Raw genomic sequence first — 17,973 nt, 5'->3', positions numbered from 1 at the left:
AGAGACCCCTTCCACCCCATGTCAAGCCTCCAGGCTTGCTGCCAGCACAGCGCATGCCCCGAGCTGCCCGCCAACACGCTGCACACCTCTGGGAGCTCCCGAATTTGCGCCAGCTTCTTGCATTTCTTCCCCCATGTGCCAGTGGTGATCACCTGTGTGATGTGTTTTGTCAGGTCTCCACGGCCCAGGCAAAGCTGCAGTACCTGAGGATCCTGAATGAGCTGCCCACCTTTGCTGGGGTCCTCTTCAACACAGTGGGACTGGTACGGTAATTTAGAATGGGCTGGGAGGTGCTTGACACTGCTCCTGAGCATGTGCTGGAGGGGAGAGTCAGGGGACATGTGGCTCCCACAGAAATTACTTCCCTTGCTCTGCCCTGCTGGGGTCCAAGCCCATCCAGAAAAGCCTTCAGAGCCTCTGCTGACAGTAGGTCAGTCTTCAGCTCTGCATAGTCAGGAGTGGCTATGTTCTTGCCAGCCTTTTGGGCAACAAGATCACCTGCTCAATGAAGTCAGAGTAGTTTCAGACACATTCTTATAGCTCAGTCCTGCCCTGGCTGCATCCTGCCATCTGTCTCGGAGGGGAGCCACCGTTGGCAAAGGCAACCACATTTGCTGCATGTCCACGCAGGAAATAGCCCGGCTGGCCTTACAATCTCCATCAGCAGTGGTCCAGCCTGACCACTGCTTGGCAGCTCTCAGGAAGCTGCCACCGCCATGCCCCACTCCTCCCTCATCTCCATCAGAGGTTTCTCCACCCCTCACCCAAGCCACCTCACTTTCTTCACGGCAGGAGGAAAGCCACCAAGCCAAACAGGAGAATGGTGGACCCACTAAGGCTCCCCTCTGCCTGGCTTACCTCTCCATCCCTCTCGCTCCATCTCCCATCCAGGGGTCTCCATGTAAGTGTCACCTCTCTGCCATCCTTGCCATTACCCCCACCCAAGGTCTCAGCAGGGCTCCCTCTCCTGGGATTCCCTTGCTTTGCCTCCTGGCTTCCATCTCTTGCAGCCTTTGATCTGATCTTCCACTACACCTCAGAGCTCCTCACCTCTCAGCTCAAAGGCTGCCTGTAGAAAATCGGTGAAGGCAGAACCACGTGGTGTCTGGTCAGTGCCATGGCTGAGCAGTCAGAGCCTGCCTCCAACACTGTGCGTGTGCAGCACTAGGCAACTCACCTCTGGTGTGGGTGCCTGCCTTTTTTTTTTTCATCTCTGACACCAAAGCAGTGACTCTGAGCCAGCCTAGGAATTGAACCACATGTAAATAGTAAAAAGTATTTCCTTATTCTCTTCTGCACTGGTCTGCCCAGCTCCCTTTCACCTCCAGGTCTGGCTTGAAGCACCCTTCCTGGGCAGACCAGAGCAAGAAAGATCTCTATTTGCAGTCAAGACTTTAGTCTTTCTTCTTTTCTAAAATGCATTCACTCCCTCATCTGCTTCCTTCTCTCAGAGGCAATGTCAGATCAGGCAGATTTGTAACATGCTGTTACATTTTTGTAGTGACACCAGCAGGCCTGAATATTTCATGTGGACAGTCAGTTCAGTGCTTTATTTTTAAAGAGCCTTGGCATCCTGCACACTGTTCCCAGCTCTGCAGAGAGGCTCAGGGAGGGGGGAGGTTTACGGCACCAGGTTCACCTGCTGCTCTTCAAAAGCCATCCGGGACCTGCCAGAGCTGCTGACATCAAGGCTTGGCTCCACAGAGAGAGCCAGGTGCAGCCTGTGCAGCCCCAGGGTGCATTTGTTCACTCCTGTCCATCTGTCTCCCTTTCTCCATGTGCTCATGTTGCCAGGATGAGAAGCAGCCAGCCACCACACTTCTGGTGGGACCCCGGCACGGCATCAGCCACGTCATTGACCTGAAGACCAACCTCACCACGGTGTTGTCAGAGTTCAGCAAGGTCAGCAAGATCCAGCTGTTCAGGGAGAACCAGGGGGTGGCCCGGGTAGAGACGAGCATCCTGGATGCCAAGGTAGGCATGGTTGCCCTGGAGGCAGGCACCAGGGAGAGGGGCTATTGCAGAGGCTGTGGTTGTCTGGTGCCTGCCTTTGAGGGGGTTCAGGACAGAAGTGCATGTTGAAGCATCTGCTTGGAGATTTCTAGGGACTCAGAAGTCCCTTTCACATTGCACTCATAGGACATGGGGTCTGTGGCATCTCCCCTGCCTGTCTAGCTCCTTATTCCATAGAGGCAGGGACTGATGCCAAGGGTGTGTGGTGCAGGCATGGTGGCCTTCTGGCCATAACCCAAACACCTACCCAAAGGTTTGAGCAGGATCCTCGGGTCAGACAGGGGTGGCACAGGCCAGGCAAGCAGCAAGGCCCTTTGGAGGTAGGGCAGCACCTCACCTCTGCTCAGAGCTGGAGAGGAGCGGTCCATGACCATACCTGGGCTGGATGCAGGTACTGGAGGGGACTGGTGGGGTTTTGTGTGTTAGCAGCGCTTGTGGAATTAGTCAAGAGCCATGCAAGATCATTGAATGAACCAGAAATGATGGGGCGGGGGATGTCAGGCTAAGTGTGTGAGAAGAGATTTCTGGGCATCCCTGGGCATGGGTGTCCCTGGCTCCAGTAAGCCACCCCTTGGATACCTTGCCAGCTGCCTCCATTCTCCTCCTCTTCAGCCCATGGACCAGTCTTTCCACTCCTCGGCATACATGCCCTCCTGGGCCTTGTGCATTTTCACCCTGCAATCCCCTGCTAGTTGCTGTGTGGTGCAATGCTGGTTCTGGTAGTCGATCCCCATGGTCAGGCCCCGCCATCCCTCCTCACCCCACACAGTCTCCTATCTCTCCTGGGTCCCAAACCCTTCAGAAGGACTGTCAGCAATACAGTAAGAACTTTACTGATTTCTTTGGTGTCTGGTCCAGCAGCTGCAAGATCCTAAGGAGATATTCCATTGGCCTTTGCTCAGGTTTTTAATAAGCGAGGATGTGTCTCCAGAAGACTCACAGGCACGTAGCTCCAGGGCATACTCGGTTTCATTGCCTCCCCATGCCCATTTCTCGCTGAGAGCTGGGAGGAAGCGATCTGACAGATAAATGCCAAGCCTCATCCTCTCCTCTCCTCCCACCTTGAATTCAACAGGACAGAGTTAGGATCAAGTTTGGGCTAAATTAGACAGAAGCAGTGCTTGGCAAAGGCTGTCTCGTGCCATGACATCTGGCACAGTGGAGCTGTGACTGCTGTGGGGCATGGAGATGCGCTGCACAGCAGACAGGGTGTATCTGCACAAGCCCTCCAAGCCTTTGGCTGTAGGTCAGTTTTGCTGCTCCAGATTTCGTCCCCTTTCCCCCTGAGGCTGATGAAGCTGAGCTGCTTTGCTGGCTGCCTCCATGTTTCCTCATCTCCCGCGAGGACTCTAATCCTCAGCCCTCTCTGCAGGCCTTTCCTTGTGCTCCATTTCAGCCATAGCCTCACAGATGTAATATGGTAGATTTGTTTAGGATTCTCCTGCTGCCTCCTCTTCTGGTGGATTTTAGCACTTCCTCCCACCAGGCTCATTAATTCTTCCAAGTCTGTTTTCCTGCTGCTGTGCCTGGTCCAGTAGCTCTGCTGAACTGCAGTAACACCAGTAGCCTCTGCCAGAGCCGTGCTTATCCTCATCCATTCTGTTTCTGTTGTCCCCTCCAAATGCCACATTGGTGAAGCCTTTTTTTTGCATTTGTAATTCAGTGGGTATTTGGTCAACTGTACTATCTGTAATATTCCCTCTTCTGCATCCCACTGAGGTCAGTGATGGCCCAGGTGAAGTCCTGGTGTCCTGCTGTGCCTATCCCTACCCTTCAAAACCCTCAAACCTCCCCCACTGCAGCCTGGGCAGGTGGAAGCCCTCCCTGCCCAGCCCCTCTGGATGACTGGGCTATGCAGGAGCCCACCGGGTCTCCTCCCTACTGCTTACAGAGCAGGTATAACCAGGTATACTCCACCATGAGTAACCCTTCTGGTTCCTTCTGGTGCCCACACCCCTCTGATATGTGTGTATAAATTGAGATATTAATACATTAATAATAGGCTGGTCACAACCCTGTGACCGGCTGCTCGTGGCTCACTGCGAGAGCTCAGAGCATGGCGTGTTCCTGCTGTCATGTAACTCCATGGCCATCTCACCAGCTGCAAGTACTGCACAGGGAGATGTGCGGCGTTAGCTCTGCTCCACGCAGTGATGCTCAGTCTCGGGAGCGTATCAAGCTCACAATGGGGTGCACGGGCCCCTCTGGTGCTACTGTCTCTTCCCTGGCATGGGAGAGGGCAGTCATTGTCCCCAGCACAGTCCAGTGCACAGCTGAGATTGGCCACAGGAGCAGAGACGTGCTGGCGGCTGAGGTGATGCTATAAATTAGGTGGCAAATGCCACGCAGTATCTCCACAGATCCTGCAGTGCCACTCCCCTCAGCCATGCTCTGCAGCAGTAATTAACTCCGAAACACCACCAGCCATTTCCTCCTGTAGGAGTAGACTTTCTCCCATGTCCCCTCTACCCAGCCTCCCAATTGCTGGAGAAAAAGCAGCTCACATACAACTTCCCGCAAGCATGTATGCATGTACAGTGGCTTATCTCCCTGAGAAATTCCAGGCAACTGCCTACAGCCACTGAAAGCCCCTCTGCCTGCCTGAAGCAGAGCAAGCATCCCATCTGTGAATCTCAGCAGGCTCAGCACCATGCCAGTGCAGAAGATGCTATTATCTGTCTTCATTTAACCGTTATCCAAAGGGCTGGGTTTTAAAGCCAGAATGTCTGCTCCAAAATGAGGCATATGCTAATCCTATGCAGGACAGTGATGGACGAGGCAGGCTAAGAAAAGCAGGCAAAAAGATCATTACCTCACAGTGCTAATCTGCTTTCTGCAATTATTCTATTGCACTGAACGTGTCGCCGGCTAAAGCCCTGGGTTGCAAATAAAGCTGTTTCCGCCGTGAATCATAAACCATTAGAGGGTTGTGCTCAGAGTAGTGTCCTGACTGCTGTGGGAACCTGCGCTTAAATCCCATTGCCCCAGGAAGCCCGTCAGAGCCCTGTGGCTTGCAGAGCAGGTGGGGGTGTCTCCCTAGGGTTGCACCGTGATGCCGGGTGCAGCTTTGTGGGATGCTGGTGCTGGGGTAGCTCCGGTGCATTCCCCAGGCAGCAGCAGGGATGTGGGCAAGCCAGCCTGAATTGGTGGGGTGGCAGCAGCCCATCGCAGCTGCTCGCTGGGTTACAGTGGGAACAGCAGATGTTCAGTGACGGTTAAGGGATTTTGCAGAAAGGCCATTTTGAACTTCTAAGCACCAGGTTTATTGATGTTGTGTAGTTGATCCTAAGGGCTAAAAAAAGGGGTCAGGTGACGGAGCAGCCATCAGCCAGGAGGTCTGCACACCCCGACTGCACCAGCCAGCATTGCACAGACATCCTTATCTGCTGCCTGTCTGCAACTGCAGCCCAGGTGTACCTGCCATGAAGGAGCTGGGGAAGATTTTCAGGTAACAAGCAGGCTTGAGGAGACCGTAAACCATTTGTGTTTAGTTCAGGAGGAAAAGAAACAGTGTTTGTCTTATAAATTATTCACTGGGTAGTTAATTGGTTTGTTTTGGAGCATTTCCATCCTGGGCTTCAGTTTCTGTTTAAAACAGCCCATTTGGGATATAAACCCAGGGCTGGTGCCTCTACTTTGCTTTCTTTAGCTGTTTGCCACTGAGAGGGTAGCAAGGGGGGGAGCAAATGCTGGCAGGACCCCTTGAAGAGGAGCTGCACAACCTCAAGTCAGAGGAACCGAAGCCTCCAGGCCTCTGCTACTGGGCCCAAGAGGGATTTTTATTCCCTGCAATGTCTGAGGATGCTGCTGGGAGGAGAGGAGCAGGTTTCACCTTGACAGACTTGGACAGAGTGGGAGAGGTTTGCTTGAAATGCTGAGAAAGTTCACAGTATGCAGCTGGGGGCAGGACAGTGCTTCCCCAGCTGCCCTGCAGCGGTGCAGGCATTTTGCAGGATTGTGTGGTCATTCCCACCTGGCAAAGTCCCCTCTTGGCTGGGGCCATCACTCCTCTACTCTTCCTCCTGCGCTCCGGACTTGCCAGTGTTTGAATATTGATTTTGGAGCTCATAGATTCACTGGGGACAGGGTGGTGGCACATGGTGTCTCCTGTGATCTTTATGCATTAAATGCAGCTTGTCTTGGTGGTCTGAGGACCCCACAGGCCTACATCTCCTGGGGGCATCTCCCTTCAGCTGCCCAGCAGTGCTGGGACGAGCATTTGAGAGTGGCCAATGCTTCAGCGCCAGCTCAGGTTTGGGCTTCCAGGCGTGCATCTCCCCTCCTCCCCAGCGCAGGACTGCAAAGTCCTCTTCTACCTCCCAGCATCCCCAGGGAGGGCAGTGCCAGCATCTCCTGCCCAGCATCTGGGCAAGCCCAGCAGTGCTGATGGGGTGCAGAGGAGACAGTGGGGCTGCTGCTCGCCGTGTTCACCCAAGCTCCCCAGTGCAGGAGGCGTGGGGAGAGCTGCTCAGCTCCACGGGCACATCGGAGCCAGCTGCTGACGTCCAGCCGGCTGGCTCCACCAGGTCGCACCCCTGGCTGCGCGGCTCCACAGCTCCTGCAAAAGCAAAGGTTTTGTTCTTACTGAAATGTCTTTTCAAATGGAGCATTTCTCCTTTCTGATTTACACAGCTACATGCCACTGGGCTTTTTATTATTAAGAGTCTTGACATTGGCAAAAAAGCTGCCAAAGCTCTCTGAATGGGAATGAAAGAGGAACGCTCAGGGAGCAGCTGGATTGCCTGAGTCCAGACAAGTGTCTGCAGTTTAACGGAGGACCTGTCCCAGGCTGCACCTCGTCCCCGCGCCCGGCTGCAGGGCAGGAGCCCACAGCGGCTGGCCGCTTGCCAGGTGCAATTCAATCAAAGGCATCAGGGTAATTGACTTCATGTTACCCAGCGTGGCCTGCAGCCAGCCAGCGCTTTAGCCGAGATCAAGACTCGACAGAGGAAAACAAAGGTAAAATTAATTCAGAAAGGTCCCCGGCTGCTGCTGCGTCTGGAATCTGGCTATTGATGTTGGTGTCCCAGGGGCCCCGGCATGCTTCCAGCCTACCATGGAAATAAAAAGCCGCAGTGTACGGCCAGGGTGCAGCCTCCTCTTCTCCCCCTGGAAGGAGCCAAGTCCTGCCCACCAGCCACCCCTTCCTCTCACTGACAATGGGATGGTGACCCCTTTGCCTCTGAGCCTTCCCACCAGAGCCAGAGGCAGTGGGTGCCAGCAGGGCCACAGCCAGCCCCGAGCCCAGTGGTACTTGCCCCGGCCAAGTGTGGCAGGGACATGCTGTGGGTGCCGAGGCCAGTGCCATGTGTGCATTTGCCAAATTGCCAATGCATTGAAAACGGTGGAAAGCCCCACCAAACTGACAAGGGCAAGCAAGGCCAGCATTACTCCTGCTCACGCAAGCAATGACTGAAGCCCATCACATTTCTCCTACAGAAAGAGCGAGGCTTTGGATTGATAATGGACCTGAAGGCTCTAGTTCCCTAAGCTGAATTCATCTTTATTTACATTAAGCCATTCTGAAACACTGTCATCTCATGGGAGAGAGGGAGGGATTAAGATTTCCTTTGGCTCAGTACCTGGGCTGGGAGGCATGGATGCATTTTCACCCCTCGCAGAGCCATTCCAGTGGGATGTAAAGCAAAGCACGTGCCAGCGTGTGGTGTCAGCCCTGGCTCGACCCATGGGCACCCAGGACAGGAACCAGCCAGAAACACAGGAGTTGCACAGCATGTGGAGAGGATAAGTTTCTAAGCCTGCAAAGCCAAATTTGATTTGTGGTTTTTTTAAATAAAACAAATAAACAAGCAGACCTCAGGTGTCCAGTGCTGTAGGTGTGAGCGCAGTCCAACAGTGCTGCAACCGTGGGAGTCCTGAGAACTTGCTTCAACAAACAGAAAATGTGGAGGATGCCAAAAGCACTGGCAGGCTGTGGTTATTAGAAATCCCACAGGGAAGAGCACGAGCCCTTTGAGTAGCCAGAGGGGAGATGAAAGCTGGCCAGCGTGACAGCTGCAGCGTGATGGGAATGTGTAGGCTGGACCTGTGCCTTCCCCGGACCACAGCAGCACTGCAAAGGGACACAGCACCACCATTGAAGTGGAGAGAAGGAGACACCTGCAAGTTTGCAGTCTATTAAGGTACCTCTCCATCCACTGTGACATTTTGTGGGACGGTATAGGGAATGAGGAGGGCATTCACCCGGCGGAGGTGGCAGCTGCTCAAACCCTAAGGACGGAGACACTGCTGCAGAAACCTGAAAGTCTGCTGCTAACAAAGGCAGGAGGTTTATTGATCAACAAATTGGAAATAATGGTCCTAATCACAAGCAGCCTGGTATTGATAGAGATGAGTTAATAATGCTTAAAGGGAGGGAAGGAAAGGTCAATGTACAAGGGAAAAATTGACTGCTGTCTTGTTAGGCCTGGATGCCTGCGTTATTAAATATAAACTTGGCATTGTACCTCAAGTAAACCAGGGAACAGAAATTATGTCAATTCATCTCCCGCCTTTCTGCTGCACTACATTAAAGGAAGCAGGGTAAGACCCAAAGTGCATGATGAAGGGGGGAGATTAAAAGGAAATGCACATAAGCTTAAGGGTTATAGCATGCATAGATCAGGTCGTAAATTAATTTAAATATGAGGACTGTTAAGATCCTCTAGAATAACCCTGGCCATAAAATTTCTTCCAGGTGTTCTTCTACAAAACCTACACCTTTGAACAAGAGAATATCATCCAGAAGGACACCGAGGTTTGATTTAAAGGCTGGGCATAACAGAAAAAGCACTACATTCTTAATAAGCTATTGGAAAACTCATCTCTTATATCCAGTATAAATATATTTTATTTTACTTTCCAGAGAGACTGGTTGCCAAGCTGGAAACTTTAAGTGAAAAAAATGTCCTTTCCTTATTAGGACTAGAAAATTTAGAAAACCAGTACGAGTGAAAGATCAAACTGTCAATCATTTCAGGCTGGTAGTATGCATTTAGATGTAGAAAGAGCATTCTCTTTAAAATTTGCTGCTTTTCTTGTTGGCATATTGCAGGTCAGAGATGAACATTTATCTCTGCATCCCACTGGGAATCTGATATTTGCCATTTTTAGAGTAGAGATTATCCCAGTAAGTTTGCTTCTATGTAAAACCAGCTTTCATCCTAAAGGTGCTGCTACCCTGACAAAAATCAGACAGGCATTTCTGCTCTGGCATCCCAGGGAAGCAGAGCCCTTGGGGCCACTGAGGTATGAGTCCCCGCAGCTGTCGCAGTGAGAACGTGCCGGTCAGGAGGAGGAAGAGGATGGGCTGGTTGGCATGAGATACACCATCCATGCGTGGGAGGATAACCAGAGGGTTATCCTAGTTAATACCTTGTTACCCACCAGTGATTAACACAATTTCCTGATTAACAGCTGGGAAAGAGGTACTGCAATTTGTGGCCACTTCCAAAAATAATCAGTGCCAACAGGGCAGAGAGCAGGTCTTAGAGGAACAACATCCATTTTGCTCCCGCGGCATCTTTGCCTTCCAGCTGCTCACAGAAGTCGCTCTGCTCTACCACACCACCAGGTTTAGAAAACTTCTGAAGATTCATGCTCTCTCAGTTGCTGCCTTTTTGTCAGGTCTGGTTGAGATTAAGCAGCAAGTTAAAAAATCTGGAGGGGAGGCAGGGATGTTGCCCTCGGGGACCAGGCCAATACTGACCACAAATACAAGACCTCACTGCTCCTCGCAGGATGTTTCCAAAGGAAAGGAATCAATTTGCTGCAAGACATGGGTATTACAAGGAAGCCCAAAGCACAGACTACGGTCCCACCTTGTTACTTAGAGCAGCTCCCTGCAAAGCTGCCCTGAATTTGCCATCTAAAACCCTTAGCAACATTCATTGGAAATTTTTCATGCAACTGTTCAGAAAGTCAATGTTTGCTCAGCTCACCTGTGCCCGGGTGTCTCCGCAGGGTCTTATTTGCCTTGCCTGCATGGAACAGGGTGACCAAGATTGTTGATATCTAAAAATAACATCTCTGTTAGCTGCCATCCCAGACACCTCCTCTTTGTAGCCTGATTTCCCAAGAAAACAAGGCTGCTGCGATACTGTTGCTTCTTTGCCTCTTGACTCCACAAATCACTTTCAGATCGGTTGGCCACTTTCAGGGACATGTGGCAGCAGGATGGAAGTCTCGAAGGCAGCTGAGCTGCTGCAGTCTCAGCAAAATTACCTAGGTAGGTGGATGAGAGAGATTCAGTCTTGTATCCCCATGTGGGAAAGGGTTACAGCCAGACCTCTGTGAGCAGCAGAGACGCCACCGAGGCCAGATGAGATGTACAGCCCCACTGCAGCAGCTTTGCTCACATTCAATAGCTTTTTAAACAGCCAATAATCCATCATCAGGACGCAGAGCCCCTGCAGCGCAGGCTCCAGGGCCACAGGGAGCGCACTGGAGCGCTGGTGGAAGCACGGGTGGACAGCTTCAAGCTGCCCCTGGAGTGATTTAATGCCTAATAACAATATTTGAACGCTTGACAATTAGAGAAGAACTCTCACACCACTTGCTTGCCAGGATGAGAGAGTAATCGTTTCTAAGCCCCCTTGCTAAGCTGTAATGCTAATCAGTATTAAGATTACTCTTTTACAGAGCAGAGTCCTACAGCGAGCCCCAGCATGCGACACACCAGTTGCTGGAAGCCAGTCTGGAGGCTGGGCTTACTTGGAGACCTGGCAGGGACCTCATGGCATCTTGGTGCGTTGTGTGCATTTTATTTGTAGGCAAGAAACACCAGTCAGGGTGGTTGTGTCTCAGTCCTGTCTCTCTTGAGGAGGACTGATCCAGGGGCTGCTTCTTGCCAGCAAGAACATACAGTCCCATCTCTGGATGGGTGGGAGCATCCTGAAGCAGAGGTATGTGGGCAAAGATGGAAATAGGTCTGGGTCTCAGAGGTACTGGTACCCAGCTGGGGTACCAAGACTTGCACCGCAGGCTGAACAGCGAGTGCTGACAGGGAGGCAGTGAAGATCCATGACTACGCCCCTCAGCCTTGGTGTCTGCGAGAGCTAGCTGTGAATCTCTGGCATGTGACTTGCACGTGGTGGAAACTAACCCCCCTAGTTTTCCTTTTGAAAGGTAATTCTCAACCTGCCTTGGCCTCTTCGTTTATTCTCCCAGTAGGGGCTATTTATCAGCCATTGCCTCCCTCCCCTTGACGTTTGTTTCCTTTCTTGTTGCTAGCACTCACTGCTGCATAACAGAGGGGGAAAAATGTGCAAATGCCTCTTTATTCAACAGATGGCTTGAAAAACCCAAGAAGGCTTAGGCCTGTGTAGAAGGCACTTGTTTTAAGGATGCTTCATATGGCAGAACTGGAACACATGGTTTCCTTTCATCACTTAAGTCAAGACTGGAGCTGAGCTAAGAGGTGTCCCCCCCCACTGCTGCATGCCTGCCTCCTTTGAGCTATGTGGAGAATCTCTTCTCTCCTTTCCCTCTGTCTTGATACTTTCCCTTTGATCTGTGTCATCATAGGTTTATTTTCCACGATGCAGAAAGTCTCATCAAGCAAGCAGGGGCAGAACCTCTCAGTAGAGTGTGGTCACTTGTCAGGTTACTTCTCTTCCACATCATGTTATTTCTTTTCCTTTCTCTTCCTGCACAGCAGCCAAGGAGGGAACTTCTTTACCCTAGTCCTAGAAGGAATCAGGCCCTGCCAGGGGCTGGCATGGTTTGGGGATCACGTGCAACTCTACCCAGAGCTGATGCCTTCACACCCAGGTTCACTGTATTATATGGTCCAAAGCATGATGTGCTGTAAGGCCAGGTCTTCCTTTGGCCAGAGTTGTCTTGGTGGCTTAAAAAAACAAGTGTTGACCAGAGTACAGAACTGGCCAGTGGGTACCAGGAACCTCCTACAGTTATAAAACAAGAAAACCAAAGTAGCTTTAGTGCTTTTCACACTGCGTAGGCTTAAGTCATTTTTAAAATGGGCTTGGTTTGCCCTGGAGATAGTAAACAAGTTCTTCTGAGTCCTGAAGGTGTGTCAGTGTGCAAGAGATGGGCAGGATGGCAGGATGGGCAGCCCAAGCTGCAGCAGTAGCTGAACATCCCCCAGTTGCCTCAGATAAACCCTGTACCCAGGTACAAAGGTCTTTTAGGTAAGGGGTGCTTTGTGCAAGGGGTGATGAGAGCTAGAGCTGCCATGCAATAACTTTACTGAAGGCACTGTCAATTTTTTTTCCATCTCACGGGTCCACCTTGAGCAGTGCTGGGGGCGCAGACCAAGCGTGGACCACTCAACCAAGCTGTGCTGGCACAGGCTGCTGGATCCCACCCCGACAGCTTCCCCAGGCTGGCTAACCTTCTCCTTGGGATGAACTGGGAGTAAGGGAGTTGTGGTGTCTACTGCTAGACTGTGCAGTGAGGTTATATGTGACACACAGATTGTGTCTGATTTTTTTCTTCTCTTTATAGCAAAGACCTCTTTTAGTGTGTGAATAAATGGTCTTCTAAAAGAGAAGACACCATCTGCTCATAAGCACAAATTTAATTTTCCAAAGGGTTAAATTTAAATAAGATCCACAGGCTCAAAGAGGTGGCTGGGGGAGCCTGTAATGGATTTTTGCCCCTTCTGCATCTTGCTGGAAGCAGATGTCTTCGTTTATGGAAGGGCAACGTGGTGCCTGCAATGAAACGGGTTCTGGCAGCTGGAGACTCAACAAACTCCCTGAGCTCCCTGATGGTTAAACTGGTACTTGCAGGTAGTCTTAAAGCATTGACACGCAGACAAATGATCAGGAGCCAGTTGCATGGGGGTCTGCCATGCACAGACCCTGTGGGGCTCCACCTCCTTCATCATCCTTAGGGAAGCTGATAAGCGGGAATTACAGCTGCAGCAAGGCACTTTCTTGTGCACAGTGATTTGTTGGGCGATTTGGAGCAAGGATGTGCACCTGGCTGTTTTTTCTTGTGTAGGTGCTAAAAGTGCCAGCCAGCTCAGCAGTTAAAACAATGCAGGGACCCAGCACAACCCCTTTGGAGCACTGGTCCCATGTCAGCTGAGCTGCAAGGCCCTCATGCTCTTTGCCTCTCTTGCCTTCCAGCCACTGGTGTTGCTGATGGAGTGGCCTGCAGCCACCAACTTTGCCTGCCTGATCGCAGGCTACTGCCGTCTCCTGGTGGACTCTAAGAAGATGATGTTCTCCAGGGCCCCCAGCCAGCTGCCCCCACCTCAGATTATCAAGGCAGGTACGTTTCAGCCTCTGCTTTCTGTCCAAGCCCCCTCCCCAGCCTCCCTCTCCCCCTCCTCCTCCCTCCTCCCAGTGCTCTGCAGCTTTAGAAAGAAGAAGGGTTTCTCTGGCACCTTCCCTCCACTCCCATTCACCTTGCAGAACCAGCAGACACCCTTTTAACCAGAAGACAAGGAGCAGGGAGACAACTCATTTTGGATAAGCTCTGACTTGTGGTTTCAGCTTGGGCCCTAAACACTCACTGCAAGTGTTGTTCTGGCAGCTCCTAGAGCAGATCCAGGACGTGCCTTTTGAACAGACCATAATGCTGCCAGCTAAATACTGGGTCCTCACAGAACAGCCTGTGCATTGCCGCAGGGATGCAGCACATGCTCCTTGGCCGGCATCCTGGCTCGAGACCAACGTGAGTGTATGCGCTCAGCCAGGGACTGCACTCCTGCTGTCTTTGGACATGGCCGCCTCCATCAGTGGGGATCTGGGCTGCACAGGCACCTCTGCAAGCACAGCTGCTCTGCTGATTTCCTAAATCAGGAAGGAAACTTTTAAGGTGCCCAGCCTGATGCAGGGAGCAGAGGGCTGGTCTGGGCACAGCAGGAGATCAGAACAGCTAAAGACAGGTTCTGTCCCACCAGGCACCAATGCTTGTGGATAGATTGCAGGTGTGAGTCGCTGTCAAAATGATCGATGATTCTCAAGAGTGATTTCAAACAAGAGCCAACCATGAGCTACATGCTCTTGTTCCATGCAGGTGTTCACATCACATATTTTTGTATAGGGAAATATAGAAAATACAGGATCAGTGGCTGGACATGGGCAAAATACCAATCCAGCTGACTCTAGAAAGTTGCCCCCAGACCTCCTGAGTGACACTGCAGCTCCAGAGAGCTGTGACAGGTCTTTGGTTCAGCTGGTAGAGTGTCAAAACTGCCTCCTCAAGATGGGACTGGCTGGGAGAGGTGGGGGGACTGCTGAGAGCTAGCAGGGTCCTTGGGAAAGGACTCAGTTCCTCTGAGGTCTGAGGAAGGCACCCAGACATGGACTTAGCACATGTGGGAGGACACACTCACAAGAGGCATCAGGAAAGCATCTGCAGCAACCTCAGTGAATCCAGGGAAAGACCTGGCAGGTTGGCATAAGTATACGCACATGGTTTCCTTTCATTTCTTCACCTACTCCTCTTATGCACAGCTGTCACTGTGCTTTCTGCTCTGGGTGCCCTACAGAAACACATTTAGTCGCATTTTGCTGTGAGTGGAGGTGTTTCCATCTTAACTGGCTATCATCAGAGCAGTCCTTCCCTGGGTCATGTCACCCTGAGATGGGCTACAGGTTCACATGGGGCACATGGCTGTGGGGAGTGAGAGGAATGCAGTAGGAAGTAGAAGGCATCCCAGCACATCCCCATGGGCTCAGGGGGAGGCTGGTGGCACCCACAGTTACTGGTCACTCAGGGGATGTCTCAGTATGTACAAGTGGTGCTTTTCCACACTCCAGCAATAGTGATAATAGCCCAGATTTTTCCTCGGGGAGATTTTGCTTTGTGGGCATGGTCCAAACCTACACCAAAAGGGGTAGTAGATCTTGCCCTTTTCTTGACAGCCTCAAGAAACCAACGTCACTCTTCAGGGGGCTGGAGTGAGTGTGAGGGGAAGTCACTGTGTGGGTAGGACAGGAGCGAAGCAATGGCTCCATGGTCTTCATACCAAAGAGCTAGCCCCTCTCTGGATAGCCTGGTCTATCCTCAGGGCTGCAATGAAAACCTCTCTGACCAGTGGAGTGGAACAGTTTCCCTGCAGACCCAATACACTCAGCCCAGACTCTCAGGCATCCTTCAGGAGTGAATCTAGTGTCTATTGAAAAAACAAAGTCTGCTCACAGTTCTGGTCTTGCTACAGCTGCAGGCTGAGTTGTCAGGAGCTAGGCGGATCACAAGGAGCGGGGACTGCTGATCATTAGCACATCTGTGCAGGAACGATAAGAAAGCCCCACTGGGATGAAACAAGTTAGCCCAGACTTTGACTCCAGGCTGCAGGCAGGCTGTGCCAGAATCGTAAATGTAAAATCAAGCCCTGGACCGTGCTTTTTGCTTAGACGAGGAGCACATCCGTCTTCCCCGAGGCCCATCAAAACCTCCTGCTGAACTGCAGACATCTTTAGAAATGCACGCTCTGTCCGGATGCTGTCAGTTAGATCCATCTCTCTGCATTTCCCTGCAGAGCCATATGCCAAATCCTTGCCCTCCACAGGAAGGGTTGTGCCATGCTGGAGCTCCACAGGCAATTTGCCTCCCTGCCCCTTCCTCTCGCTGCTCCCGCCAGCAACCATCATCAGCCAAGCAGCCCCATGCACTTGGCTGCTCTCTCAGCTCTTCATCATGACCTTCTGCCCAAGAGCACCCAGCAGCTGGATTATGGATTTTAGGGTTTTGGCCCCATTTGGCTCAGCATGGGCAGACAGCAAGGCTGTCCAAGCGGGGCAGGCTGCTAGCATGACCCATCAGAGGTGTCTGGCTTTGGGAAAGCGTCTGCTTTTGTCCCTGACATCCCACAACAGCCCAGCACTGAGCACACATCCCTGGCTGCAGCAGCCTTGTGTTCACACACACAACTGTCATTTCTGAGTACTGTTATGTCCATAAATGAGAGAGATATTGTTCTGACTGGGATTTTAGCATTGCAGGTGATGAGCAGTATAATGCAAATGTGTGTTTGGGGATGCAAATTGTCCAATTTGTTGAGCTAATGAACTTAAGTAGGATTTATTTGATTTAATTTATACTTGGTAAGATGGAGCCTGCATCCCCCTGGCAGTCATTCTCAGCACAGCTGCACAATTCAACCTGTAATGCAGACAGATGCCCCTCCTGAGGGGTGGACCACTGGCCAGAAGTTCAAGCAACATTTCAGCCACTTGCATCGCACAAGGGAGCAAGGGGAAACTGTCGCAGGGAAATACTTAACAGCAGGAGCAGAGGGTTCTTTCAGAGCTAGCCTGATCCAATAGCTGTCAGCCAGACAGAAGCAGCGAATGGATCATGAGCAACAAGGGCCAAGGGACTGGGGGGGCGGGATCTGTCACTTAAAGTCAGCCAAGCTACATTGGATGTCTCCCCAAAAGGCAATATTGCACCACGTTTAGCAGTCTCCTGAGGAAAACTGCTTGGTCTGGCCAACATTGTGCAAAAATGGTGACAATTCCTTCTTGCCATATCATGTATGAACTGGCAGACTGAGGCTGAAGGTCCTCGTTTGTGCATGCAGTCAGGCTGCTCCTATTGCCCTCTGAATATGGCTGGTGGCTTGGTGGTGCAGCACCCACACCCAGGTGTCCCAGTGTCCGCTGTGCTGGCCAGCCCTCCTCTGGTTCTGCCCAGCTCTGCCTCCCAGCAAGCTACTGGGATCTTGCCTCCTCTTCCTGCTGCTGTCACACAGCACAGAAAAAAGACGTTTTCCCATGTAGCCGACGTGGACGGAGTCCAGAGCTGAGCAGTAAGAAAGCTGAGACATTTAGGAAACAGACCTGTCAGGAATGGTTAAAGGAATTTGCTGTGGTTAGTCTAAAAAAGAGATGGGTGGGGAGATGGAGAGGGAGGAACAGGACAATATTTCTGATGTCTAAAGGTTGGTTGTAAAAGGGCACTTATCAGTTGTGCTGCTGGTCCATGGTGTCAGTGATCTAATTCCTTGGAAAAAAAAAAAGAGCTTTAGGGTCAATAGTTTCTTTTTATAAATGTCATAATATTTAAATTTATAAAATTTAAATTTATAAAATTTTAATCATATAATGATTAAACTCTATAGCACGTAATCGTTTTGGATGGAGCAAACCACATGAGGAGGTAGCCTGCTTTGTCAGTGTGTCACAGGGCTTTTGCTGGCTAGAGCTCAACTGCTTCTAAATCCTTTCCAGCCACCCTCTAGGCTCTTCTGGCCTCCAACATCACTGTACCCCAGCCACACCTAAGGGCCTCGCTGAAACACTTTCAACAGCTCTTTTTTAATGGGAATCCAGATCTTATTGATTTAGGAAAAAAAGGCCTGTCAGCTTCTTCAGTACCACATGGGCTTTTTTTGAGCTTGCCATCTTCCATGTCTACCATGTAAATCTCTATGTTCCTCTCCCTTCTGCCTCCTCCAGGTCTTCCCTTCTCTTCTTATTGCAGGGAGGGGTTGATGCCTCAGAGCCATAAAGTCCCTTGTCTTCAGTGTCAGTAGACCCCCTCCTGCTCTTGGTGGCAACACACATGGTATCCCTCAGGGCTTAACCCTTTCCTCTAGAGAGATCCACACACTCAGGTGGGGAGGCCAAGACAAGTGTGGTGGACACAAAACCACCTATGGGAATGCACTCTCTTCCATCACACATGCTTTACAAAGATTGCTTTAGTTATGGTTTTCCTGCCTCAGAGGTGGGGAACAGACAAGCTGATCACCCGAAATCCCTTCCAGCCTGTGATCTGTTCAAGGAGTTAGCCAATAGTACGCCCTGGGAAACTCCCCTGGGACAAGGGAGCAGAACAGAGCTGGCAGATCTTTAAGGATACTTTCTATAGAGTGCAGGAGCTCTCGATCCTCATGTGTAAGAAATCAGGCACGGAAGGCAAGAGACCAGCATGGATGAGTCAAGGCCTGCTGGTCAAACTAAAGGGCAAGAAAGAAATGCACAGGCAGTGGAAGCAGGGACAGGTATCCTGGGAGGAGTATAGGGACAGTGCCTG

General features: G+C 51.3%; 1 protein-coding gene across 2 annotated transcripts in view; it reads left to right on the top strand.

The window, feature by feature from the left end:
- Nucleotides 1-17,973, top strand: part of FRMPD3 (FERM and PDZ domain containing 3) — a 65,820-nt gene that overhangs the window by 38,214 nt on the left and 9,633 nt on the right. For both annotated transcript variants that reach the window (XM_064463136.1, XM_064463137.1), the window contains 3 exons: nt 174-263; nt 1,795-1,974; nt 13,110-13,254. In XM_064463136.1, the coding sequence (XP_064319206.1) occupies nt 174-263; nt 1,795-1,974; nt 13,110-13,254 (415 nt within the window). The remainder of the gene's footprint in view (nt 1-173; nt 264-1,794; nt 1,975-13,109; nt 13,255-17,973) is intronic.

This window comes from Phalacrocorax carbo, chromosome 11 (assembly GCF_963921805.1).
Source record: "Phalacrocorax carbo chromosome 11, bPhaCar2.1, whole genome shotgun sequence".
In the NCBI taxonomy this organism is placed as follows: Eukaryota; Metazoa; Chordata; class Aves; order Suliformes; family Phalacrocoracidae; genus Phalacrocorax; species Phalacrocorax carbo.
The sequence above is the reverse complement of the archived record's forward strand: the minus strand, read 5'-3'. Positions and strand labels throughout refer to the sequence as shown.